At 34.7% G+C, this 27,910-nt stretch overlaps 1 protein-coding gene across 1 annotated transcript in view; it reads right to left on the bottom strand.

Moving 5' to 3' along the window:
- Positions 1–27,910, bottom strand: part of Nachra7 (nicotinic acetylcholine receptor alpha7 subunit) — a 246,500-nt gene that overhangs the window by 4,954 nt on the left and 213,636 nt on the right. Inside the window, exons 4-9 of the mRNA XM_078178125.1 lie at positions 24,507–24,687; positions 18,099–18,174; positions 11,728–11,922; positions 8,008–8,094; positions 1,974–2,083; positions 247–355 (exon numbers count right to left, since the gene is read on the bottom strand). Coding sequence (XP_078034251.1) covers positions 247–355; positions 1,974–2,083; positions 8,008–8,094; positions 11,728–11,922; positions 18,099–18,174; positions 24,507–24,687 — 758 coding nt within the window. The remainder of the gene's footprint in view (positions 1–246; positions 356–1,973; positions 2,084–8,007; positions 8,095–11,727; positions 11,923–18,098; positions 18,175–24,506; positions 24,688–27,910) is intronic.

Raw genomic sequence — 27,910 nt, 5'->3', positions numbered from 1 at the left:
AACCGTGTTTTCCATAAAATAATCTGGCAAAAGAGAGAATAATATAAAACATTTGACAATTTGTCTACGTGACAGGTAGAAACAAAATTGTTAGTGTTAAAGTGATGTGTTGTGTGTTGTGCATATTTCGATATTCAGTGGTGTGAGTTGAAAGTGCTTCGTGAGAAAACACTGACGAAACATCGATATTGACAGTAGTATTGTTTTCAGTACTTGTGTCGATGCTTTTTCGTGTCACTAAATTACCGGTGACTGGAGATGGTTTTTGAGATTTTTGCGTTTCCTTCTCCTCCTTATCAGACGGTCGTGACATACGTAGTATACAAGGCAGCCAATAAAGAAACACTATTTTCACCTGTAAATCAGAATCGAGATTTAATTAATCCTGTAACGAAAATGAAATTAATACAAAAGCAGGATACATTCGAAAATACCGCACAATGTTAAGAAAATCATAATTGTAATAAATGAAATTTTCTACATATATGCAACTGTTACATTTTTTATTATGTAAAATAAAATTGCTCGAAATGTTTCAGTATGCGGAACAAATTTAATATGGTACAAATTTTATAATAAATTACATTAATCTATTGAACTTTTATATAAATGCAAGATGCATCTTTGCATCGATATAGATACATATAATGCAAGATTTTTAGTGAGGCCAAATTAGATAATTGCAAAATAAAGAGTTAAAACTGTGACGATAATTCGTTAATATTTGATGAAGAAAATAAAATTATTATAAATTATCCTCAATTAGCTCGCGAAGATGGTATATTAATTCACTGGATTCTTAATAAATATTTTAGTAATTCTGCGTTAACTGGAATAAAATCAACTTTTGTAAAATACATTCATGTATTGAACAAATAATGCTAAATTGATCGTCACTTCAATTTAAATTAAACTTAAACGAATTTATACGAATTTATGTGATATTTATTTTTGGTTAAGAGAATTTGCTTTGGAAGTCGACAATATACATAACATTTGCTAACAACATTTCGCTAATTTCCAGTGGAATACGGTAAACAGAATATGCAGTGGAATATTAAAGATCGACGCCGTTTATGAGATTCTCGTAACCCAAAGGATACGATGGCTCGTAAAATCTCCGCAAGGAAATAACCTAGTGTCAGTCAAAAGGGTGAATCGAGTTAACGACCAAAGTAAACCTGAAGAGTACTTTCAGGCACATGGTCTCACGCTAATTGAAGCCACATATACGATGAGTTCATCCACGAAGTAGGTTCAGAGAGTGCAGATGGATGAGCCGACGTAAGGACTACGATTTCGGTCAAAATAATGCAGTGAAACACTTCTGGCGACTTCGTCAAATAAATTAGAAAACAAATCTACCAAGCAACACAATTACAATTATAATAAACAATTTAAACAGCGTCGATCTTTATATAAAATAACAATTTTCTAACTCAATATCAAGAAAACTAAATTCAATATACATGTAATTTCTCTTTTAATAATTTCAAGAAATTTTGTACATAATAATTAATAATAATTAATTATAATTTTATTATGAATGCATGAAAATTCGTAGCATGATAATTATGTACACTACGTGTAGGTAATAATATTGCTACCATTTTTATTTTCATTAGCAATGTAAATCACATCGTTGTAAGTTAAAATAGTTGAGGACGCAGGCGCAACTTGCGCACACGAAATCTAATTGCAAGGAAATTGCATTTAGAAAACATGGAGTAGCATTTTTGTTTCTCGTTTTATATATTCTATAATTTAATGTTTAGGCACGTTGATATAACAAATAAGACGATCCTGCGATTTCATATCAAAACTTAAAAAATTCGTCTGCTGTTAGATTTATTAGAAAAATTGTACAATATTTGTAGAATAATTGTACAATTGTAAATTGGAAAAATTACAGTTATTGGAACAGGTTGCCTACGTTTATTATTTTGTACGAAATATAATGTGAAGAGACTTACGCATTCAGACATTTCGTGAGTGTCGGAATTCCGGTGATGATAATTCAAAATAAGGATGGTGCTGACAACGCTGCTGGCCACCATGAACATGATGCAGTTGAAGTACGTACCTACGGAAACATTGAGCAGTTCAAGAACTTGTTCCAACTGAAATTAAACGCATGACGCTTGAACGGCAATGGCTAGAGTAGATTAATTTGATGCGCGGTTAGTAAAGTCCAACACAGGTGTACGGAGAATTGTCTGAAGCAGGTAATCATATCTGCTAAAGGCACGGCAAACATTATGATCAAAAATACATTTAATTGTAATTTATACTGTCATATTATATTCAACTATTACACAACGAACATGAAATCGATTTAACGATGTATATTAATGTTATAAAAATTTAAACATTCTTTTTCACAGGAATAATTTATATTTACATTCTAATAAATATATTAGAATTTTATTTTTTAAACAGGAAGAATTTTATGTTAAATAGGAAAAATTTTATATTAAATAGGAAAAATAATGGAACCATTTAATCATCTACATTTCTAAATAACGTGTTGGACTATGGGTACAATCTGTGGTAAGAAGTATTGAAGTACAATTAAAAATGCAATAACTTTCTTAAAATAAGATTAAATAACTCCGAGAAATACTTTTTTTAAATATTGATATTACTTCAAATAATGAAAAAAAAATAAAAGCGCTCGCATTTTAACTATGGTATCCAAACCAGGAACGAAAATTTATGAAACTGGTTTTAAAATTCGAGTCGTTTAGTCCAGCTTTAAAAAAAAGTTACTGCTATATAAAAGGTGTCCCGATACGTTTTTACCAAGAGCAGCGTGGTAGATCAAAGAGCGAACACCGCGTAGGAGCATCGGCAGAGATGAGTATAACGCGACAGTGAATTTCGTCGGAGAAAAAATGGAAAACGCGGCGGCATAATATATTTTCGGAATTACGAAAATTTCAAGGGTTTGATACGAAAGGCACGTACGGGCGTGACGAGGAAACGCGCGGTTCATTAACACGGGGCCGAGCCCTGGTCGCGTAATATTTGCTAAACGCGTGAGTTCACGGTCCCATTGTTTGCGGTCGAGGAACGAAATACCGCGTGGAGGCGCGCGCGCGCGCGTTCTTTTCACCGAGGGACCGACGAACGCGACGCGGTGTGCCGCCGCGGCCGCGGAAACAAATGCCGTCTGAAGGGCTCGGGGGAGGGGAGTCGACTTTTCCATGCCGAAAACGGCGGGCGGCCGGTATTTAATAACGGATTAATAAAGTTGCTCGAAATCCGTATCCAGGCATAAAGGAAGTAGTTTGCATTGAATGAAACACGTTCTGAATGCGATCGCTCGGCCCTATCGATCGGACGATTTCAAAACGTTTGCCCTCCCCACGGACGCGGGGCTGCGGCCGCCCGTATTCAAGACGTCAATGAATGTTTGCTCTGGAAGCCAATGGTCTGACCCGCACAATCCGCTACTACTGACAAGCGAGCGTGCGCCACTGTCAGCGACTGAACCGGTCCGACTGCAATGGAAGATAGTCGGACAGGGATAAGGGGGTCCTATGTACAATAAGCCCCGCCGGTGGCGGCGAGCTATACGGGTCGGGCCATAGGTGCATCTAGATCCAAGATCTGTGCATAAGCCCTCCGCAAGGAGGGATCCAGCGGGAGAGCTTCGGAGAATAACTGTGCCGAAGGATTTCCTGCTGCTACGGCGCGCACGGCTACCAATCGCGATCCCACCGGATCAAATAACCCTAGACGAACTCTGTTTTAAATACCAAATAAGCGATTACAATCAGTGTAGCAATTACTGTGCTCCCCCTTAATCACTGTGCCTTCGCAATAATTTTACTTATACTTGAGACTAATAATTTATCAATTTTCTATTACTTAAGATTAATTTTACCTGTGTTACAGATATTGAATTTTTAAAAATATATAAAATATGTATTTTTTAAAATAAAACTTGATCTGTAATTTTCATAGGCGAATTAAAACTTTAACTTCTTTAACCCTATCAAGGGTGGAAACTATTTAAAATTCTGATAATTACTTGATGTGGTCTTGCTTCGATGTTGTTAAAAGAATTTAGAAACACGTTGCAAATGGAAAAATACAAAAATTATGCTAAATAGAAAAATAAACTATTAATGAAACTCGAAAATGATGAAATATTCTGTATGCATATAAGTTACGTATTTCTATCGACCTTATCTCTCACAGTGATAAGTGATGATTGCAAGTATAATAGCAATAATGATACTAATAATAATACGATATAGTATTTAAATCTAAATCTATTTAAATCTAAATTTGTTGAAACCTAAATTTATTTAAATCTATAGTAATATGGTAAGATATACATTTTCCAATTTCTCTATTTCTTTCGTCCGAATCTTTTCTCTATCACTGTACCGCCTTCGATACCTCGACTCGAATCGGTAGAATCGCGCTCGGTACCACCGTGCGCCGCGCCAGATCATAAATCATGACCCAGCGAATTTCGTTTCTCCGCGGCGATGCTAAATATTGAAATGTTTAACGGGGAAAATGAATATCGAGTCACCGGGCGAACCCGACGAAATATATTGCGCGGGGATCGCGAGGATTCGTCACTGTCGCCGCTCTCTAAGACCGTGTTTTTCGCATCTATTTCGAGCGGTATTTTTCATCACGCAACCCTTCTCGCGAAACGCGAATCGAATGCGCGACTAAACCGCCCCAGCCCCCACACGTAAACATACAACGTCACGATTTCCATTTTACTCGTCGGATTAACCGGAACATTTGCGCGGCTCGATTTTCTACTTTGCAACGCTTGCCGCCGAATATTTTCTCGCGGAGACGAGTGAACGCGGAACGACGTATCCAGAGACGAAATAATTAATTACGACAATGATTGGGCAGCCGATTGGCCGGCGAATCGGTGGTTCGAAGTGATTTTCGTCTCGCGGCTGGTAGCTGCGGAATTTTGCGGGACCGTATCGAATTTCCATTAATACGGGGGGTCTTTGTCGGGCAGGGGAAAGTTAGGCGGTCTAACTTTTAAAGTTAATTAGGGGAGCCGATCTTTCATTTTGTAAGTGCGTTAACCAGTGGTCTGTTAACGTAGTCGCTTTCAGCGCTAAAAGTGACAATAGTACGTGCTGATGGGAGCATCTTTTTGCACCGATTTATTTCGTAGAAAAATCGTTTGTAATAAAATATAGTACTTTTAAACTACGCAATGTGTACAGTTAATCATTACGATTACTTTAACATTGTTATTCCACTATATTTATTTGTTGGTACTGCCGAATGAGATTGATATCGTTGTCGTTTATTATTCGAAATGCAATATACTGTATCAATGATCGAACGACATCAATTATTGTTTTTGAAACTTCATTTTGCTTACTCATAATCGCATCAATGAATTGTGCATTGAATTGAATTGGAAATTGGGGTGATACGTGCATATTCGAAATATTGGAAATTGTGAAGAATCTATGCATTATTTAACGATACTGAGACAAATTGTTTTAGATTCAACGAACAGTTCAAAAATGACAGGATGTCGTATATTCTTATAGTTCATCGATAAATAAAACAGTACTGTAGATGTTACTGAAATTTTTCATTTACGATAGTGTTACCATAATTTGGAATACCACAAAACAATTGTATTACGTAAATTAACAATTGCAATAGATAATGTTTATATATCGAAGTAAGCTAAGAAATAATATCAGAAAATATGAGAAGAAAATTGGAACGATTATAATTTTTAATTACGTAAATATTACCAGAAATTTTGTGCTATACAGGGTGTTCACGCTTAACACTAACCAGCATTTTTTCTACAAACAGAAAACATTATAAAAAAGTGTTGTAAAAATTGTAAAAGTAGAAGACACGTTTGAAATGTTGTTTTCCATCCCTAAAAAGATAATACTGACAAAAATAAATCACAGGGAGCGTTACAATACTTGTAGAAAACAGTATAGTATTTTCTTCAATAATATTCTTTTAATTTTTACTACTTGCAAAAATATAAATGGCCGGTATTAGCGCAAACACCGTGTATATTCAATATATAACATTAAATATAGTCTAATGGACAAATATACCTATAACTGTGTTTCGTTTAACAATGAAATAACAAATTTACATATACAAATTGCACGTTCATAATATCTAAACAACGGTCTGTAATTATTACAATTTGCTCTGCACGTTCTTGACGATACTTTAGAAAAACGAATCCGAGAATTTGAATCGAAATGAACAGGCCATAGAAAAGCGGTCCAAGAAATTTCAAGAGTTGCGGCGGTAGGGATTAAGCTATAATGCGTTCTTCTGCTTCGTCGATCAATTCCGCCTTTAAAATTGCTCCATTCGAAATTAAATGAAATTTTACATATTCATCAGCCGGTAATCTGATCCGGCGAAATGTTCGGCTATCGACATGCCGCCTGTAACATATTCACGAGGGAAGATGAACGTAAAATTGTGTACGAGAAAGTACATTTCCCGGACAATATCACGTAGCGTTCGGATAATGGACAAGGAATGGGGGGATAATCGAGGGGCTCGTTGAATTATTTAATTCCATCGCGAGCTTCGGTCTGAATCCCCCGATGCAATTGCGAATCCCGAGCACACTCGCGTCGACGGTTTCGTTCTCGGACAGTGTCCAGCCAGGATCTGTTATGTTTAGCACGGCCGGTGACATTAAGAAACAAGACAACCGCGATCAACCAGCGTATAAATTGCATCGGGGCTGAGGATGAATCGATTAGAATTTCCTATTCGTCGAAAGGTCGCACGAAATAATGAATTAATTAATCGAATTTTGAGTCGTTTATTAATAATATCAATTGTTTAAGAATTAACGATAGCTTACGATAATTAATGGTCAATCATCGATTGTAAGACACAATTAATAACTGTTAATTTTTTAATGCAATTGTAATGATATTTTGATGTAATTACTTAGTTTTTAAAAATCCCTTCTAGGATTTCTTGCTTTCTAAAGACTACATTTTATTAAATAACAGTATCAGTATTAATTAATAAATCAGTAATAAATACATTAATGAATTGATATTAAAATGATTAGCTCAACTGCAATTATAAAAGATAAATAAACTAGTTCCCTATTCGACGTCCGCCCGATTTGAATTCTAGTCACACACGAAACCTTGAACCAGCACGCGTCAACGTCCCTGTATCAAATAGTCGCCGAATTAGCGCGCGGTTATATTAACTGCACATAATCACCGCTACGCGTCGAAAAGCGAACACGGTGGAATTTTTCCTTGAAATTGTTCACGGCAAGAATCGATCGAACGTTTCGCGGGCAAGGAAAACGGGGGGCACGCGTTTAAAAAATAATTTTCCCCAAGATGGAAGCTGATCTCATATTCATTACAGGGAGCTTTGTAAGAAATTACCGTGCTCGGAGCGATGAAAAATGGATGACTATTATTAGGAAGTCCCTTCTTACGTACTAAATTATTGCCGCGCGGCCGAAGGAGTCCGCGGAATGAAACAGATTCGCTAAATTTTCGAGAAGCGGGGGGAACGGACGGTTTTTGTCCTTGGGAGAAAATTAGAATCCTTTTTTTTTCTTTTCCCCCGCCGGAGAACTGCTCTTGTTACGAGCCCCCTTCAATTCTTAATACGCCCTCGAACGATAAAACGAGTGGAAGCGTCGGGGACGATTTTGACAATTTCACGATAATCTTATCCGTTGTCCGAGAGACACCGGTCCAGTGTTTGACGTCTCCGGTGAATTATAGATGAACGGGAGGACCGTGCCTGACCTCTCTCTCTCTCTCTCTCTCTCTCTCTCTTTCTTTCTCTCTGTCTTTTCATCTTCGTAACCTGGCATTGTTCGGGCCCCGGCTAACCTCCTGGCGGCGAGACTGACTTTATTTTCACGCAGGGGCCGCTCCCCGGGTATCGTGGATAGTAAAACGAAGTAATAAAAAAAAAGGAGGGGGAGGGGGGGGGGAAAGGACTGGAAATTTACGGACTCACCCAGTAGAGGCACGGCGTCCGATGTCGCTGGCATTGTCTCGGCCACCATATTCAGGAACACAGTGAGGGACAAGAGAATGGTGACCCCTGCAAAAGAGGATTAATGACCCAACAATTATAGCGTGACCCAGGTGTCCCGTGAAACCGGCCAAATTCACTTAAATTATGTTTGCGGAGCCAACGGCTCATCTACCGCGGATCAATTCAGAAAGTAGAAACCTTTTCTCTGCATGCAGAGCTAGCCTAAAGCGTAGCCGGTCACTATGAATTCACCAATTGCTGTGCCTTTGGTTTATTCTCGAGCATAATAAATTTTTACATTTATCGAATATGATATATCCAATTCTGTTATTCAGAAATTAATATATTAAAGGATGAAATTTAATTTTCTGATTTGATATACAGTTGTAGAGATATTGATATATGTACATGAATATAGAGTTAATTATGTCCGAAAACGTATCAAAGGCACAGCAGTTGACCACACCATAACCGATTCCCTATGCGCCAAATGTAAACGGCTTAACGTATGAGTTCGCCGCTTACGATTATACGCAACGTCCGCGCGCGGATGATAGTTTCTATTAGCGTCAGACGCGTGCGAACAGACGCGTGCTTTGCCTATGATTTGCGTACGATACATATTCAGTATATTACCGTATATCAGATCGAGCATTGTGTTTGGAGAAGCTGAATCAACTTTCTGTAATCGGTCGAAATTTACTTGCAGTGTCACCGAACTCGTACAAATAACAGATTAATTATTTTTTAATCTACGATCATCCAGATTGTAAAGACACGATTGAGTCATTTATTTAATATACGTGGTCATATTGTTATTTTTATAAACTAGTATAAAACAGCTATTTTTAGTGCTCCGTCAATCTAATTTTAACCCCTTGCCGTACCATTTTCTTTATTACTATCAATTACTATTATTACAATTGTCTCGATTGCACTAATTTTCTGTAAATTCAACTTAATCGCGAGCTTGCGTCTACGAAAATGTTTAAATACTGGTGAGGAAAGAATAAAATTTGATTCCTACTTAAAGGAACGGATGAACGTTCATGCCTAATAGTTTTTTATTAGTAATCTCCATGACGAGTCTGACTCGTCAAAGTACGGCAAGGGGTTAAAAGAACTGATGATAGATAAAAGAACTGATAAAGGCATCCTATTGAAAATATTGACAAAATCCAAAAGATGTATAAAAAAGGCAAGGTGAAGATAATTAATGTAACAAGCGAAGAATAAAATATTTACTGAACGATCAGCAGACATATAAACAATTCTTTAGATTGAGTAAAGATCGAGCAAAGATCTAAACTCTTATTGGCAATAAATTTTCGCACATTTTTCTATAAAAACGTCGATATTAACTACAATGCGTTCGCGTCTGACGTTTGGCTCCTATAGGAAATTGCCTCCCAAGTTTCTTCTCGCGCTCCGATACCGAGCAACTAATGAAATTTTCTCGGAATTTTACGACGTCCGAACACGAATTCTGCAATCAGACCGCGCTTCTTGGTATCAGAACCGCAACGGAGAGACCATTAAGAGGATTATGACTCTTGATTAGGAAACTTCGATGCCAAATTGGAAACGTTCCGGGTAATTCCTGTCTTGTATGCTCGATTTAGAAAATTTTCATTGGTCGAATTAGGTTTTCAATGACAAATTCGAAGACGGTATCATTCTTATTAAATGTTTCGTTTTCTACTTTTATTTTCTATATTCTTTTTGTCGAGATTGTTTTATCTGTGTAAACGAATGCACGTGATGATTCTTAACCCTTTGCACTCGAAGCCATTTTAACTGCAATTCTTAATTAACTTTTCTGACATATAGCATTTCCATTTTATATGACAAAATGTATTTTATGCACATGAAATTGAATTTGGTAACTGGTGCAACAACAGTTATACTTTTAACAATTTTTGAAATCTAATTTTTCATAATATAAAAATTATCTTGAAACGTGCAGTAACAATTTTAGTGATGCCTCCGAGTCACCACTCGAGGGCAAAGGGTTAATAGGGCACAAAATTAATTTTTACGTTCTTTAAGTGATTAGAACTCAGAGAATATTTTTATATCAGCTACTAACAGCTGAAGGATTAATTAATAAAAAAAAAATGTAAAATGTAAATAATCACTCCATTTTCAGTATAAAGTACATCTGTGGAAACTGCGCTATAATGCAATGTCATAAAGCTTATTATGCGAAGGAATATAATAATATAAAAATACAGAGTAAAGTAAAAATTTATCTTTAGATTTACTAAAACGTGTAAGACAGAAATAGAGAGACAACTCTTTCCATGGAAAAGAAATGATAAAATTAAAAATTGTGTAATATAAAATACCTTTGCATTTACTATATTAATGTCACGTGTGCTTTTTACAAATTTATTTCTTGTACTTTATGCACGTTAAATTTATCTTCTTGCTATTAATTAAATTAAGAAATATTTTAGAATATTACTCTATTTCTTGATTTATTTGAATCATCTGACTCTGATTTTCAAAGTGCTCTGAATATTTTTATTCTTCTAGATCTTGTCGATCCCAGTTAATGAAGTTAAGACTTATTCAGTAAAAACAAACGTACTTTAGGTTATCGATAATTCAATGGCGAGCCATTTCCTCGAAATAATTTTCGATAACGCGCATTCACGGCAGTGGGAAGCGCAGGTACACGCGCGCGTTCTGAATCTTGGAATGTAATAACGCGTTGGCAACGTCAAGAAATTCTCGGAAAACTGATCGATAAATTCCGGTTGTTCGGTGATACATGAATGCCTGTGATCGAGATCAACGCGACTGTAATCTCCCGTGCATTCGATACGTTACGAGAACTCGACTGAATCTAATCACGTGAGCTGTTGTAGCGTGCTCCGAAGCCTGCAAGGAATCGGAATTATGCAGACCAGCGAGTTCAACTTGCTCAGAGATAGCATTCATTGGCATTCTGGTCGATCAATATCAATCACGAAAAAATCGTGGCACGATATCACTCACACAGTTGTGGAAAACAGTGTATTGTTATCTTGTGATCGAACGATTTTATTATAAATATATGTCTGTCGTATTTAGTATGCTAAAATAGTTTATACAATGATTCACCTATTTTGTATTTCAGATACAGTCAATTTCTATGTCTGTATGATCGCATTATAAATTAATAATTGTTTACAGTCTGTGATCGTGAATAAAACACAATTGGCCAACTTAAAGTGTCAAATGAAAGAGAGTAGGTTATTTTATGCAAATACTTCATTTTAGTATGTTAATCTCTGCATATATAAAACTAAATAATATAATTTATTTTATAAGTTATTAATTTGTATTTAAAAAATTGTTATTTAACGCAATGGATATTATAAATCTTAAAATATCCAATGAGTATCTTGGACGAGCAAATGACATTCGTCTATGATTGTTCATAATGTATAATAAATAAACGAGGATGTTTCTATATAATAAATAAATGTAATTGTCCTTCAAAGACAAACAAGATAGTCATGAATATATAGTGTCAAACGAAACTACTTTGTTTCAGCGAATGGATCAGTTCACAGCTTGTTGTCGAGCGTGACGTATCTCTGTTTGAATAATTCAAATTGCCTTTCGGCATTTTTACATAGTGAAATGCGACCTGCAGGGGCGTTAATATGCAAATATACTTGGGAAGTGTAAGATAGTTAGCGAACTCACCTAATGAAAGTTTCTCGCCAGAATCCGGTGGCAAGGTGAATCCTAGAACGGCCATGCTGGCGATTAGAACACACGGCACGATCAGGTTGAAGAAATAGTAAAGCGTTCGCCTTCTGATGATAACAACGAACGTAATATCTATGTATGGCTCCGGGCAACAATTGTAGTAAATTTCGTTCCTTTTACCAGGAACCCCTGTAACAAATTTCATTAAATTATTTCCATTTGTTTTCTAGCCGGTTCGCCTAGAATTTTTGAACTAAATAGAATAAAGATCTGCGGACTATTCATAACAATTTTATACTTATTGTTATTATATTTGAATATTAATACACAAAAAGATAATACACAGTGAATTTCTTTCTTTCACGTTTTCTTTAAAAATGTTCAGTTAATATGGAATATAAATATGATGGACACATTGCTTTTAACATAAGAGAAACTAATTATTTTTAGCAATATTTTACGCTTTTAATGGACGCAAAATAAGTGGAAGTTAACAAATAGCAGTGTGAGGTATTATTTGTAAGTTGTTTTTGTAAATATCCATCTAATAAAATACTGATTCGGTAGAATTACTTTTAACCGAATTTTGCATTTTTAATTGTACAATAGTACCAATAGTTGTTGACCATTTTTACAACATAATTCTTTATGCATATATAGGAAACCCATTTTATCAATCCAACAGTTTTTTATTATGATGACTACAATTTTATTTGTTATATTTTGCAACAATATACAACTGAAATATAAAATTTCAAAAACAGTAGAAACTTCATAGCTTTGTTATACTATTGTAACATATTAAAATTATTAAAAGAAACAATTTCTTATTTAATTTCTATTTCTTGGAAATCGTCTCGGAAAATGTCTGCTTCGCGCAAAGATCCGCTGTCCAATCGATCGCGTCTCGCGTTTAAAAGGAGCCCGGGCAGCAGAAGGACGCCGAAATTAATCAAATATTTCTTTTCAATTCTACTTCGCAAAACGCTTGCTACCTCGCCGAGGTTCCATGTCGCGAACCGACAACGAGGCAAATGGAATAATTAAAAAGAGGGACGAAGATAAAGTGGAGAATATTCGAAGCTCCGGCAGTTTCGCTCGCGGAGGAAAAATGCTCGCGGAAATAAAAGACGGGGTGGGCTCCGATAGCGATGACTCAACTATTTTATACGGGCGCGCACCATGCACTTGAATTATCTCAAGCAACATGCCGGAAGAGAGTCCGCGGCTTTATTTTCAAGTGTTTCTTCAGTTACAGCCACATTTTACCGCGGCTGAAGTCACTTAAGATACATTTCTGCCAAGGGCCTCATGAGCCCCCCGTGTACACGTGCACACACACACACACATACACATACACACACAGCCGGGCGCATACTGGGACATCTCGACCGTATATAGAACCCGCAAATAAAAGCTACGCGCCCGCGGAGAGAGAGACACTTCCGTTTCATAATTTTCCCAAAACTGTCCGGGGGGCTTGGTCGGCACACTCGCGGAAATTGATATTTACAAACTATTGTACGAAAACCTGGCGCGATACGCTTTTCCTCCTTCGCGGCTCCGTTTTATTCGATGGTACGCGCGAGACCAGTTTATTAGAACCCGTCCCGCAATGTTTGCGCCGTTTGCGGCTCCGCTCTGTTCACACTAATATCTCAGATTCGTGGGCGAAAATAAGCGCGAAGGATATCCAGCTGTATACGGGTCGCGAGAAAAGAACAAGCGCGAGTGAACGTGCTCGGGAGGAGATAGATATTCGACGATACGAATTGGCACTTTTTAAGAAGCGGAGGAACTCCAAGACTGTGAAACTAATATCAGCAGAGAACGGATGTGAACTCACACTAATTTTTCAAATTTTTATTTGTAGGAGTTCATACAACGATGGAGGAACTATGCTATACTTTTAAAAATAATAATAATATTTCTAAAAAGGGACAAATTTTATTTGGTAAAAAGGAAGCAAAAACGGAAAAAAACTAATTTATCTTCGTGTCCTAACTATGTAACCAGTAAAATAGAACACTATTATAAAATTTTAATACAAAATGCAATAAGATGACATATTTTACGTTATATACTTGAGTAAACTAAGTTCTGTTGATATTAGAGCACTGAAAGCAGTTATTTTATGTAATTTTATAATAGTAATAATAAGACATCTTTTCTGATATTTTGATATTTGTCGCAAGTAACACATATATTCAATAAATAACTTACAAATGTATCTTTATAATCTAAATAATCGAAAGTTAAAAAGTTAGACTTTGACGGATTCCATAAATCATATGCTAAAATGTCTAAAATCTATTACAGATAAAAAAAAGTAATCACCTTAATAAACATGGATTCTAAAGTTTTAACAACTAAATTACATTGATTCTGTCATATTATAAAAAGCGATAATCGCGCAATTAACTATAATCTACATATTCTTACATACGTATAAACGTATCTGCGATAACGAATACACGATATAACACAATAATGATCGATATTAATGAACAAAATTCACCATCATAATTATTCTACAAATCCAATCGAAAAATAAAGCTAATTGCAAAGAAAATAATTGCATAAAAAAATACATAATTTCGTTAACATACAGTATAGCACAACTATACGATGTCAGATAAATTTCTCTGTCATAAAGTACGCGATCTAAGACGATTTTCCCACCGAATATAGGAACGACGGTAACGTTGAAAAGGCGGAGTGTAAAAATGGTTCCGATTCGTCCTCGTGCTTAATCCATAGCAATTTTTCAACCGAAGTAATTTTTAAGAACGAACCGAGCCGGCTAAATTGTATCCGCGGGGGTGGTGGCTATCCGTGTACAGTACTCGATAAATCTCTTCTTGCGAAAGCAATAAAAGTGCCTTTAGCAGGAATTCAAAAGAAAGATTACGGAAGTCTATGAATCGACGGCTGGTAGGCTTGCTTTCAGGTTGGCGGTGGCTATTTGGAGCATTTCCCACGAAGATAAGCAACGGTACGCTGCTGAAGTACAAAAATAACTATATAACTCGATAAGATGGTTAAATAGGGCACTCGTCTGTGCGAATCATCTTTATTGTTTTTTGTGCGCTCGTCTATGCAGAAGTAGGCTGATGCATCTTATGCTGGAGCGCCTACTATGTTAACTTCATTTTTAAATTCAGTTTCATGGTGTATAGCAAAATTTTAGATATTTTTAATGCAATTAATATGATAGTTCTACTTTTCAATAATATATTTGGCTTGACTGTGAATATATGTAGTATGGGCTCGTCCTTTTCTTTAATTCATCAATCACTGTTTATAGAATTCATATTGATAATTTATATTGATAATCACAAATGTAAGTTGAATAATGGCTACATTCCCAAACTTAACCCTTTGCACTCGAAGCTATTTCCATTCTAGTTTAAGCATATCTTCTGCTCCTCGTTATTTCTATTTTATATGACTTATTATATTATTTATGCATATGAAATTGAACTTATAAGCTCCTATATTGAGCTCTAAAAATAAACGAGTCCAATACAATCACTTTGAGAAATATTATAGCAATTTTTAGTGGCTTCTCAGAGTCGCCACTCGAGTGCAAAGGGTTAATCTAAAAAGGGTTTAATGTGATATTTAGAGCAACAGAAGTTAATAATAAATATATCTTGAAAGAAGAACCATTAATTCAACTTTTTAACAAAACATAATATTTAATCACAGTTGATTTAGAATCTTTGAGTGATGTCGAAAATATTTCGTACAATCTACTTATTTATTATTATATATTATTTAGTTATTAGCAGTGTTCACTTATATCGTTGCATTTATTTATCTATCATTGCATTTATCATTGTATTATGTAGTATTTATTATTGAACTAATTGAACTATTCTACTTCGTATAGCGCAATATTTTAATTATTGATAGCAAGTGTTCAATGCGTTTGCGTCTTCGAGTATATGTCTAGACGGACTCGTTTTATCCCTTGCACTATTACGTCTTTTAATGGTACGTCAATTACGACTGTTTCGTCCTTAATTATGTCTTTGATATTATAAGATCATTCTTATGTTACGATTGTCTTCGTTTGCTTTCATTTCCAGATTTCGATGACAGGAGATTTAAATTTCGTTTCGATTTAATAAAACTGATTTGCAGCTATATTTATCGAATCGGGCACGAAACGTTCGTCGCGAGTCTGGCTCGTTATTATAGCGCAAGTAGTTAAGTGCGATTCAACGAGTCGATCTCGCAGAAATTGCCAGTCAATTGTCAAACTCGGCTAATCGAAATCACAGTGACGATGTTTCGAGAAGCATACTCGCGCTTCGATCGTCATCGCTCCCTCGGCATCGACTGAGCCGGCGCTAGTTGTAGAATTAACTGTTACGCAAACGTTTCGTTGTTATCGCGGGCGGCCAGTCGCGTCGAAGTAGCGAAATGGTAAATCACATGTGGAACGAGTACTCTAAGGTTTGCCAAACTCGTATTCCATTTGGTAGTGTAAACTAAACGTCGCCCCTCTCTGTTGACAATTTCGCGGGGAATAATGAACAGTCGGCAGAATTTGCAGTACCCACGGAAAAGTAACCAAGTAAATTCGTATGCGTTCGACGAGCAGCCGACGACGATTCGGCGCAAACATTGCCCCCGATATCTCGCGCAATATGGAAGTAAATAATTCCGCGCGGAGCCGCGCTAATGGCGGATCATTAAACAGTTGTTCCTCATCCTACGCCGAGCCGAATCGCTCCGAAAACCCGCACGACAAACTTTTTAATAATCGCCGAATGGGTGCAACATCGTGAAAACGTAATTCCCTTCTGTTAATCCGGGTATAACGAAGCGTATTTTTTGCAATCGAGAAGACATAATAGCGCAGAGATACTGTGGATGTTTCTACAAATTCGTAATTTTATGTGTAATTTATAATATATAAATTATAATCCTGAATTAATATAGTATAAATTATAATTTAAGTAATGTAGTATAAATTATAATTCTGAAGTAATATAGTATAAATTATAATTTAAGTAGTGTAGTATAAATTATAATTTAAGTAATATATTATAAATTATAATTTTGAAGTAATATAATATAAATTATAATTTAAGTAATAATTTACAATCTTTTAGTAATATCTAACGCATGGACATGTAACAACCCTATCTTTGCTAAATAAATCATCTAGCTTAAAGCATTAATAAATGAATAAATAAAAGAATGCTTCTTCTTTGAATCATTTGAATATAAGTCAGAGATAAAAGATCATTGAACAATAACATCGACAATTTTCCGTAAATAAAAAACGTTTAAATTGAGGAAGTTTTGTTCTACCTGTTCGTACGATCATTTACAATTACGTAAGAAATACAATATCAGTGAAAAGACCATTTTTGCACTCATCCGAAATAAAAATAAATAAATCTTGTTAATCTCGTTAATTTATACACTTTTTAAAAAAATGTGCACAGACAATGAACGAAGATCCGCAGTGCAAAGATCAAAAACGCCATGAATATTTTTCGCGTTGAATAAAATATTTTCCACCGTCTGCACGCATAAAAGAATCCGCTGTCGTTACTCATTGACGTTCACTGGCCGGTTCGTCGAAATAATGGTTGATAACGAAGCGGTGTGCTCGACCGCGAAGATAGAAACAAAAAGGGCGACGGTGGTAAGCGAAAATGAAATTTTCAGTGGCCGCGAGATCGCCGCGGCAACGTAGTCGCATATATATATTTATCGGTGTTGAAAATTCCGGAATACTTTCTGGAAAATGGAAATGCGCTAATTATACGATTTCAAGTGTTGAAACGCGCGTAATTAACTTCGCAAATAAGTGTACCGCCGTGCCGGGGCGCGGGACCATATTCGGTTACGATTTTAGCAAGTGGCGTGTCGAAAGTGCGCTCGCGCACGCCGTTGATGGGAACCGGTGAAAACACCTTCTACATTTGTAAAATTCATCCGACTGGCGGGTTAGTTGGTTAATTGGTTCGGCATTTAGAAAGCAAACGATCACCGGTTATTACGTGCGTGAAACCGGTCCCGCCGTGATTGAAATAATTAGAGCGATTTCATGTCGGGACACGAAGTTCTAATTAATTTTCGCTCGCGAAGTGGAGAAAACGTTACCACCATGTGTAGCCGGGGGATGGAAAATCTGGATCGGATGGAGAGCCCGTGGTAGTAAGATGCAGCTGCTGTCGCGCGACGAAACGATTGATCGCGAGGAGTCCTTTGTGCCACCACCCCCGGGAACACGCGGGCCGATTTTAGAATTGCTAATCGCCGTGGAATTGCTTTCGACGCCGAGGAAACTGCTCGGCTGTGTCAGGAAACGATCCTCGATAGGGCTTGTAAAAACTCACCTAACAGATCCCACTCGCCGTTAGTGATGAAACTGCTGATGTCACCTCCGGACTCATCTTGCAGCTGCAGGTCCAACTGTTGACAATTTATTACGATCGATTAGAACCGAGATTATTTCGTAGCTGGTTTCTTTGCTCTTTAACCCATTGCGCTCGGATGTCAGCTCTGCGAGCACATAACATGACTGTTGTAAATTATGGTAAAGATTGTTGAGATCAATACGCTTTTGTATCATTTTATTTAATTGGAACAATCGTTTTCATTATCATGGTAATTTGTATTTGAGTTGTAATATATTACAACTAGTTGCAATATAGTAATAAACAATTTCGAGTAGCTGTAGGTGATCAGTGAACATTTTCCGAGTACAAAGGGTTAAAGGAAACTCATTTGAGTTTCAAAATGGGTATTTTGTATGAGTATGCAAATAGTATGGAAATTTCTGAAATAATTTGGATATTATTTTAAACTTGAAATAATTGACTGATTAAAATATTTAACATTTTATTAATTCTTTAAACGGGGCTGTATATTTTAGTAATATAATTTTATGTATATACGGCTTATAAATTCTCAAGATATACTGTTTAAAAAATTGTAATTTACAGGTGTACTTTTATATATTTTATTTATATTATTATAAATGTATCTACAAGAAAATATATCCTGACCTAAATAAAATTTTTATGGGAGAGAGAAAGAATTTTTATTTGACACAATAATTGCCAAAGGACTAGAAACTAGATAAAAAATACAGACTCTTTTTTAATATTATGTGTATGCGAACATTTTTATCTTATTTGCAAATTGTTCATAATTTTTACTATTTACAATTTCTTGTTTCTGTAAACGATTTTTCTTTTACTACTTGCATATGTAACTCAGAAAGTTGATTATCATTTAATTTCTAATACATACACCATATATTAAAATATAGAAACTTAGAAAAAAGATTAAAACTGTCACATGTACTTAATAATATAAGACTGAAAATAGTGTATTAACACACTTCAATTCTTTTAACCAATCAGCTGTTCCAAGTTCCATTTATTCAATGTTTCCATAAATGCATAAAATCTAGTTATATTAAATATTAATCTATATTTAAAAAATACAAATATTCAAGCTTGACTGCGTTAATCGAGATAACCTAATGCATCAAACAATAAATACAAAATTGTCCATTTTTATTACGGTTGCCATTTTTCAAATAAAACTAATATAAGTCAAACAGCACATATAGAAAAAACTATCGTTCGTGTCACTGCATTTCGGTATTCGATTTTTCCGAATTTAATTGCTCTTTGATCGAGTTTCGTACGAAGTGCACCGTATAATTGGTCGCATTAATGGATGGACACAAAAGGATGCGCAAGTAGGAGAAATGATCGGAAAGGGAGCACGAATTTCGTTTAGTCCGTCATTTACTGAATCGAATGCAACTGGCGGAACTGTTCCGTATCTCACTTTTCCCGTTTTCCCTATTTTCACCTTTCTGCCGCCTTTCGTACCTACTACACTTCGTTCCAGTTATTGTTCTTCTTATGAAACCATTAAACATCCTGGAATTGAAATTACTCGCAGTTCATATTTTCGCGTTGACAACTTTAATTATTAAAAACATCCACCAGCGACGGACGGACGCAGTTCAGGTTATTTTCGATGCTTCACGCGGATGTCGAAATCAAATTTTTGTATCCGTACGTTAATTAATTTTTCATTTATTTCGTCGAGTTTAAGATGGAATGCATTTTCGAATATTATATCCGTTTTAAGTGGAAACGAATGATAAATTAAAACCTGTTCGAAATGTGTGACGGTCGTATTGGTATATCTTTTATGTATGTATAATAAGAGAAGTGCTTCTTTAAATAAATAAATAAATAAAATAATAATAAATATATATTAAGAAAGTAGCTATATTATTTAGAAACTGATTAATTACTATAGTAAAGAATTATAATAAGAAAATATTAATAGATACAACAACAATCGCTATAATAAATATAATAAAAAATATTATTCATGAGGATACAATAATAATAAAACACTTTTTTCGAAAGGTTACTTTAGAATGTAAGCTTTTCTAAAGCTTCGTTAGTGTATGCTATATTATGTAATTAGTTGCATTTCGTTATATATACATCAACGCCCCGATGTGCATAGATCAAAGCCCACTATTATTTGGAGACGTTAAATCCACAATGTTCATTATATTTTCTATCACGATCCATAGATGTCGGTAAACGTGTTTGCTATTTCAGTAAAATCGTATTAAAATATGCCACCATCATATTGTCTAAAAGATGGTACATTGGAATATTTATTTAATATGTATTTGTTCATAAAGAGAACAAAACAGTAGACCTTATTGCAAATATTATTTTCTCTGTAAATATTATTCTCTCTATAAATACTATCATCTCTACAAATATTCCATTAGAGGTATATTTATTTATAAAATACTATTAAAGGATAGGTACTAGGAAAAATAAAATATAATTTATTAAAAAACATTAGCAAAAGAAAAATATATATCTAAAATTCTGTATACATTCCTCGACCCACCCCTAACCATACCAGATTAACTATTAATCTTTTATCGTTCCAACATTTTAGGACGTGGCTAAAATTTATGAAAATTCCAAATTCACAATTAGACCTAAATAACTGTCGACCGTACGTAAATCGGTGAGAAAGAAATTGGTCGAAGTATCTTACCGCGAATATGGCCGTCCATTATATTAACCAACCGAAACGACGAGCCAGAAACCGCATTACCGTGAATTCTCTGCAGGGCCCCCGGTGCCGCCTATATACGTTTGTCCACGAGATACGCCTTCCGCGATTCCTGAATTTTTCGGAATCCTCTCGGAATAATGTTTTCGAGAAACATTATTACCATAGTTTTGTTTGAGCTGGCTAAAAGGTTGGCAAAGCTCGGTCGCGTTTATGGAACTATGTAATGCGAGACCGTGAGCACTGCGAACTCGAAAGGAAGTGTTATTATCTGCAGTTAACAGAATCCGCTAAAGCATTCCGCCCGTGTCAATGTCATTTACATTACAACTTGTCTTCTTTATACATAGAAAATTCATGCTTTAAGAGATTGACTCACTTAGAAATACTTGATATATAGTACATATCGTGTGATCATTACTGAAATATTATATTTGGTTGCGTGAAAAATTGTTTCGTTTTTCTACTACAATATGCAAGAAGATTTTTTAATATTTAGGGTGAAAACAAAAAATCTTCTTAACCCTTTTCCTAATAGCTTCGAAATTTTATAGGACTCCCATTTCTTATTAACAAAATACTTAACACATTACGGACCGGTTATTCGACTATAAATCTCATTGTAAGATAATCGAATCTTTTAACATTTTTATATTTCCATAACATTAACGTTCTTGAAGCAGTATATATTTTACTTTTGTTTTATTCATCGCGAAAGGTGTCTAATATATTTAAATAATTATATAATAATATGGGAGCTTACAGACATGAAATACATAGATAATAAATTATTGTTTGGCTCGGTAAAAAGCTGATTTAAAGTGTCAAGTAAGCACTTCTCTAACACCCTTACCAAACATGTTCAACAAACATTAACAAATAAAGCAACTCAATTAGTCGCCCTATTTCGAAACATTCTTTATGCATCGAGTCACGTTTTACTAAATTTCGACGAATGTGCACACTCAATTTATTCGTCTGTTTAATTTAACTTCCGACCGAAACGCCGACTACGTACCATTGAGAATTTCATGTAGCGCATCGCGCGCTTTTATAAATAATTTAGACTAGAGCGAGGAAAGCAAAACACATTGGAATGCGTTAAATTTAGAAAAGGTTAAACTGCGCGGCGATAAACGGTGCGGCATCGGAATCGAATTAAAACTGTTTCGCGGGGCGATCTAACTCGCGACACACATAAACGTAATCATCCGATTAAGAGTCCTGCGGAGCGTCTTGAAACCAGGACCATGTAATTTTAATTGGACGTCCACTTAAATTGGCTGCCCTTCCGAGGGCAGCACGTGCCAAATTAAAAGTAAACCGTGCCCGGGTACAGTGAATACGTGAAAACGTGGTACCGCCGTGTCTTTACGAATTCTTAAACTGGCCGCAGATGGAAATTCCAGGATCTAATCGATGTTGACCCTGCCCAGCTTGGAATCTACACGGAGGACTCCGCCCGCATCCACGAAACAGCGAAGTGTCATTAACAGAAAATCCGTTTAACTTCTGCACGAGTTTATCGTACTTGCTGGGACTTTCATTTAGAGGGAGTTTAATGTTTCATTAAATTAGTCCCCGAGTACAGCTTGACGAAACTATAAGATACACCGTGCTTCTATTTGTTTGTATTTTGTATCATCCCCTGGTGTGTGAGATATTTTCTGCGCGATCATGACTGTCTGTTGTAATGCAAGGAACGAGTGCCAAATAAAACTAACATACTGTTTAACGAGTTTAATAAACGGAGGACGCCAAAATTCTGACAATTTTTTAATATTTCTACTTTAATATTGTTCCTTTCTTTTGTAAATACTCAAGATTAACAGATTAGAAAATAATACAGGTTTCAGATTAGTAAAAAAATTACAATTGTCACTAGGAAATCATTTTTGAATTTATTAGATATCTTTAATAATTTCGACCTGACCGAGAATTCATTTCATCAATTAGTATATTGAGGTTATGTTAACTACTGATCGAAAAAGTTATATTTTGTTAATCGTGTATTCTTGAGTGAGTAATTTAATCGCATAAACTAATTTAATTCTTTTTTAATTTTTATTATTCATTGTTAATCAATTTCAGTGTAAACTCATGCCTCTGATGATTGAAAATATAACAAATTAATGGAACATTTGTCTGAAATTAGATTAACAGATTTCTTTACTATTTCTATTTATGGTCCAGCATGAGCTAAAATAAATACCAGTCAATTCTGTGACGATTATTGCATTAATTAAGAGTTACAAGTAAACAATTTAAAGCGTATATCATAAAAGTTTATAAAACCCTCTCTGTTACAAATTACGAAGGTCCATGCTGGAATCGTAATAAAGCATACAGAGAAAGAATACAGAAATAACCATGCAAAAATATTGAATTATTTGTTTATGCGACATTCCGCGTCCCAATGAAACCAATCGTGAAAATTCTATGTCAATATTAATATTCATAAATATTGTCTCGGAATCAATAACACACACACTGATGCATCAACAAGAGAATTTCGTACCAGAAAACTTTTAATTTTTCCTTCAGCTTTAAAAATTATTTTGTCCATGCGTATCAATCTTATATAAGAAATAACACGCAGTTGTACAAGGGCTATTCTGTAATATATGATATAAAATAAGTTATTTCATCATGTTTTAATAACTTCATTTTTTATATGTCATGTTTGACTTGCCTTTTCAATATTATTGACTTACTTTTTCGCGGCCGAAAAGTTTTTCAGGTTATATCAACCGTTCAGTGACAGTCTGAATATTCATACGCGTTCTATGCATTGACAGTGTACATGAATATGCAATGCAAAAGAAGAAGTTAAGTAAAAATCAACAACATTTATATTGTGCACGATGAAGTGAATTCAGTGAATCTACATACGTTTAGCCAATGTACGCGCATTGTGATTTACACGGTAAATGTATTCATACGGCGTGAATTTACACATTTATTAGTAGAGACGTATTTTTTCACAACCGATTCCGCAAAAATAAATTTTCCCTTCCAACAATAACTTTCAAATCTTTTATTAAGTTTTCGTTAATATGTTATTATGTCTTTTTGAAATTCAAAGAATTTAGTTTTACAACCCCTAATTAAAATTATATTTCATATACACGGTTCTATATTTCGGAATTTTTTAAATTTTGCTCCGAACGTACAATTTTGTAGATTCATATTTCAATAAGTGAAAACATTTAATGAATATACTAATATTAATTGTAGTTGTACTAATATTATAGCGAAGACACTTTTGGTTATTATAACTACTGCAATTATTATAATTTTATTATAATTATTTTAAAATTGCATACCGGCAAGATCTCGTTTATTGCATATCTCTGAAGCTACTCCAAAAATCTTGTTGTATTCCAGATTTCAAACAACTAAATATATATAAAAATTTAACATTATTATAACTACTGCAATTATAATTTTATTATAATTATTTTAAAATTGCATACCGGCAAGATCTCGTTTATTGCATATCTCTGAAGCTACTCCAAAAATCTTGTTGTATTCCAGATTTCAAACAATTAAATATATATAAAAATTTGACATATAAAAATCTTTAAAAATTTAGATATGCACGAAGATCCGCAGTATAGTGAGCACGGGTGCAGACAACGGGAACGATGGTAGAGTTAATCACTTACTTGAAAGCCGTCGTACGTCCAGGAACCGAATTTCATTTCGCAGCGTTGATCGTCAAAGGGGAACCAGGTAATGTCTATCTTGCAAGTGCTCTTGAATATGCCGGGTGGTACGTATAAGCAGGTCCCATTGTTCTTCACGACGACGTTCGTTGGATAAGTACCGTCGAACCCTTCATCCGCGCTGTAACAAACGATTGTTAACGTTAAATGGGATTCGATTGATTTTTAAACGAAGCGCGAGGCCCGCCCTTCCATTATAAGACGAAGCACGCCGGAACGAACGCCGCCATATCGGAAATGTGTGACAGTCAATAATCATTAAAAATCATTTAGAGAAATTGGTATGTTTTTATTATATCAACAAATATTATAAGAAGTTTGCGGATCTTTATAGAAAATAAAAATTTTCTTTGCAAATCGCAAAAAACAATAATCAATTGGGTTGTAATGATATTTTATTGCAAAATTATAATTCTAGTATTAATATGACTATTTGACATACTCATTTTTGTCAAAATGAATAAAATTCGCGGTTTAATTACAAGCGTTATAGAAATTAATATATCTGACATGAACTAGTGTGGGTGATACGATCGATAATTATTTAATTGGTTTCGTGGGATGAATTAATGATGTAGGTTTGTTTCATTTGCGACCATAAACGTTCAACGAAATATTAGTTTAATTATACTGTATAATGATACATAAAAGTATATAATATATAATATAATACATAAAATACAACGTAATAATATATACTATATTAAATATGATAATATAGTAGTTATTATAATAGTATAATTTGTATATAATACTATAATAGTGTAATTTCATAATTTTTAGTGTCATAGTTTTTCAATCGTTTTAGAATCATACCGATCGATATGATAGTTGCAGTTTCGTTCGTGACAAACACTTTCTATTCGAATCCATCTCTATCAACCTTTCATTCTGCATGCAGGTGTTTCCGAACATTAATCCATTGAATTACCGAGAACGATCGCGCCCCGTTAACGATCCTGTTACGATCTACCTGTAATTGATTTATTGCGTCCGTAGCAATTTTAAATGCATAGAATTTGATATCCGTTTTCCTGACACTTTGAAGTTTCAAAGTGATTTTATTTCGTTCAACGGCAATTTTATTTATTGCAATCCGTTTACCGCGAGAACTCCATCGGGAAAGGATACGGACATCTCCCTGTATCACACCTTCGCGTGTTTCAAGGAAAAATCTACTCGTGTTCGGCCAGCGTGAAATATTAATGGGAACGGGCTTTGCATATTTGACGATAGTTATTTATTTAAGTTCACTTACACGTTGAAGGTACCGCCCTCATAACCTCGTCCTACGAGCTTCGTGATGTCATAAAATTGTAGGTTTTATATAAAATGATTTTTTGTGCTTCGTAAACATAGATATTATAAGACTGGCGTGGAAATGATTTGAATTGTTTGTAAATTCGATAAAAAAGAAAATAACATATTCTCTTTAATAATTGCTGTTGAACCATTTACCTGTGTATTAATTTAAAATACTTCAACAACAGTCGTAATTTTTTGTGTTTAAATATTTTTAGATGATAGCGTACATATTTTTCTATCATTTTCTTTTACTATATACCTTTTTTTAATACTTGAATAATTGTTGAATCTATTAACGTCAATTACGTATTAAAACCACGCGTTTTATATTTTATAATATAATTGCTGACTATTTCAGAGTGAATCCTAGTTATGATTTAAAAATATAATAGATAATAAATAAATAAAATAGATAATATTTAAAAATATTAACGTTTAATTTTCATTCCATTAAAATCATTGAGGGAAGATCAAAATTTTTACTTGGTTCGCGTTTACGTTGCATAGAAATTAGCTGTCTGCATTCGGTAGAAAAATAGTAGAGTATTCGACTGAACAGGATTTATTATGCTAATTTTCTGTTCGGTGATACAATGTAGGCGAAGGGTTCGCTACGTTAGATTTCGAGGTTAGGAATTCAACCACGCCGCTATCTCCGCTTTGAAGCTGTAAATTCTAATTGCCGAGCATGCGTCTGATTTGTTGCCACTACGTGTCTACACGATAAATCGTGGTTATCGGAAATAATATATCTGTTTCTCCTATTACGAGTAAACTGAGAGCAAGCGTAACGAAAATAGATGTTTATTCTCCTTCTAAGATGCTCGATGAATAATGTATCAGTAATCATGCATAATGTTTTTAAAGAGATGAAAACTAAAGTATGGTAGAATTCCTCTTTATCAACCCTCTGCAAGCAGAGTCATTTTAATAGAAACCTGTAGTATTTTAAGCTTTATAAAAAGCATTCATTTTCGCTAAATTAACAACAATAATTCACCTATTTCTGTTTTACCCTATCTACTTTGCTACTTCTTTTTTAATACCATATTTTAACTAAATACGTAAGAGACAATTAAAATATATTTGACATCACTCGAGAACACCGTCAGATTTTCATCCCGAATTAAATTTAACCTTGCTAACTAATAGCAGTGAATATTATTAACAAAGCTCACGCTTCTCATTTCCCCTTGAGAAAACATCATTTCGCCAGAACCTCTTTGAATTATTTGCTGACGCAATTAATCGTCATAGAGCGGAAACTAATATTTCATCTTTATTTGAACATTTCCAGACTTCGTTACGTCGATTGTCGAGTAGCTTTGATCGAATAACAAATTGCATGCTTGTGCAGTCGAGTTAGCCTCGACGTAGGGAGTTAATTATAGAAAATTCTATCGAGCTCCTTCGCAGCTCTACGCCAGTTGCTTGGCAGTTCAGAGACGTCGTTTGGTTGCATTCTGTGTACGTAGAAATTGCAGAAAAATTTAGAGCCGTCGAGTCGCAGCGCGCAGAGTGAATTGACGAAGGTAGAAATTAAGAGCGACGTTGATGCATCAATGAGCATTCCTTTGAAGCATCAGGTTTCTATAATCATCCACCTAATTCGCGCGAATTCTTTCGTTTTTGTATAATAAATTCTGCTGTCTTCCTTAATTCTTTTATTTTTGTATAATAAATTATGTCATCTATAATAAATTACATCATCTATAAACAGATTAGTCATTAATCAACGAAATTCAAATCAAAATCAAATCGACAAAATTAGTAATTAAAATTTAAAGAAAGGTTCAAAAATTTGAAAAGTTTAGTCGCATAATAACATACGTAATATAAAAATGTTGTTTGCAAATGTTATTTCAGAAGCAGAGCAGATTGAACAGATCGTAGAACAGCCGGACACAAAGCCAACGACTTATGTGTTGTCAAATACATATATCATTGAAATATTTTACAATACTGATAATAATCCTCCAGTAATAATAACACGTCAAGCGATTTGCTGTAGTAAAATATTACTTTAAACAATCCGATCT

Source organism: Augochlora pura, chromosome 4 (genome assembly GCF_028453695.1).
Source record: "Augochlora pura isolate Apur16 chromosome 4, APUR_v2.2.1, whole genome shotgun sequence".
Classification (NCBI taxonomy): domain Eukaryota; kingdom Metazoa; phylum Arthropoda; class Insecta; order Hymenoptera; family Halictidae; genus Augochlora; species Augochlora pura.
Note: the sequence above shows the minus strand (reverse complement) of the source record. Positions and strands in the feature narration are given on the sequence as shown.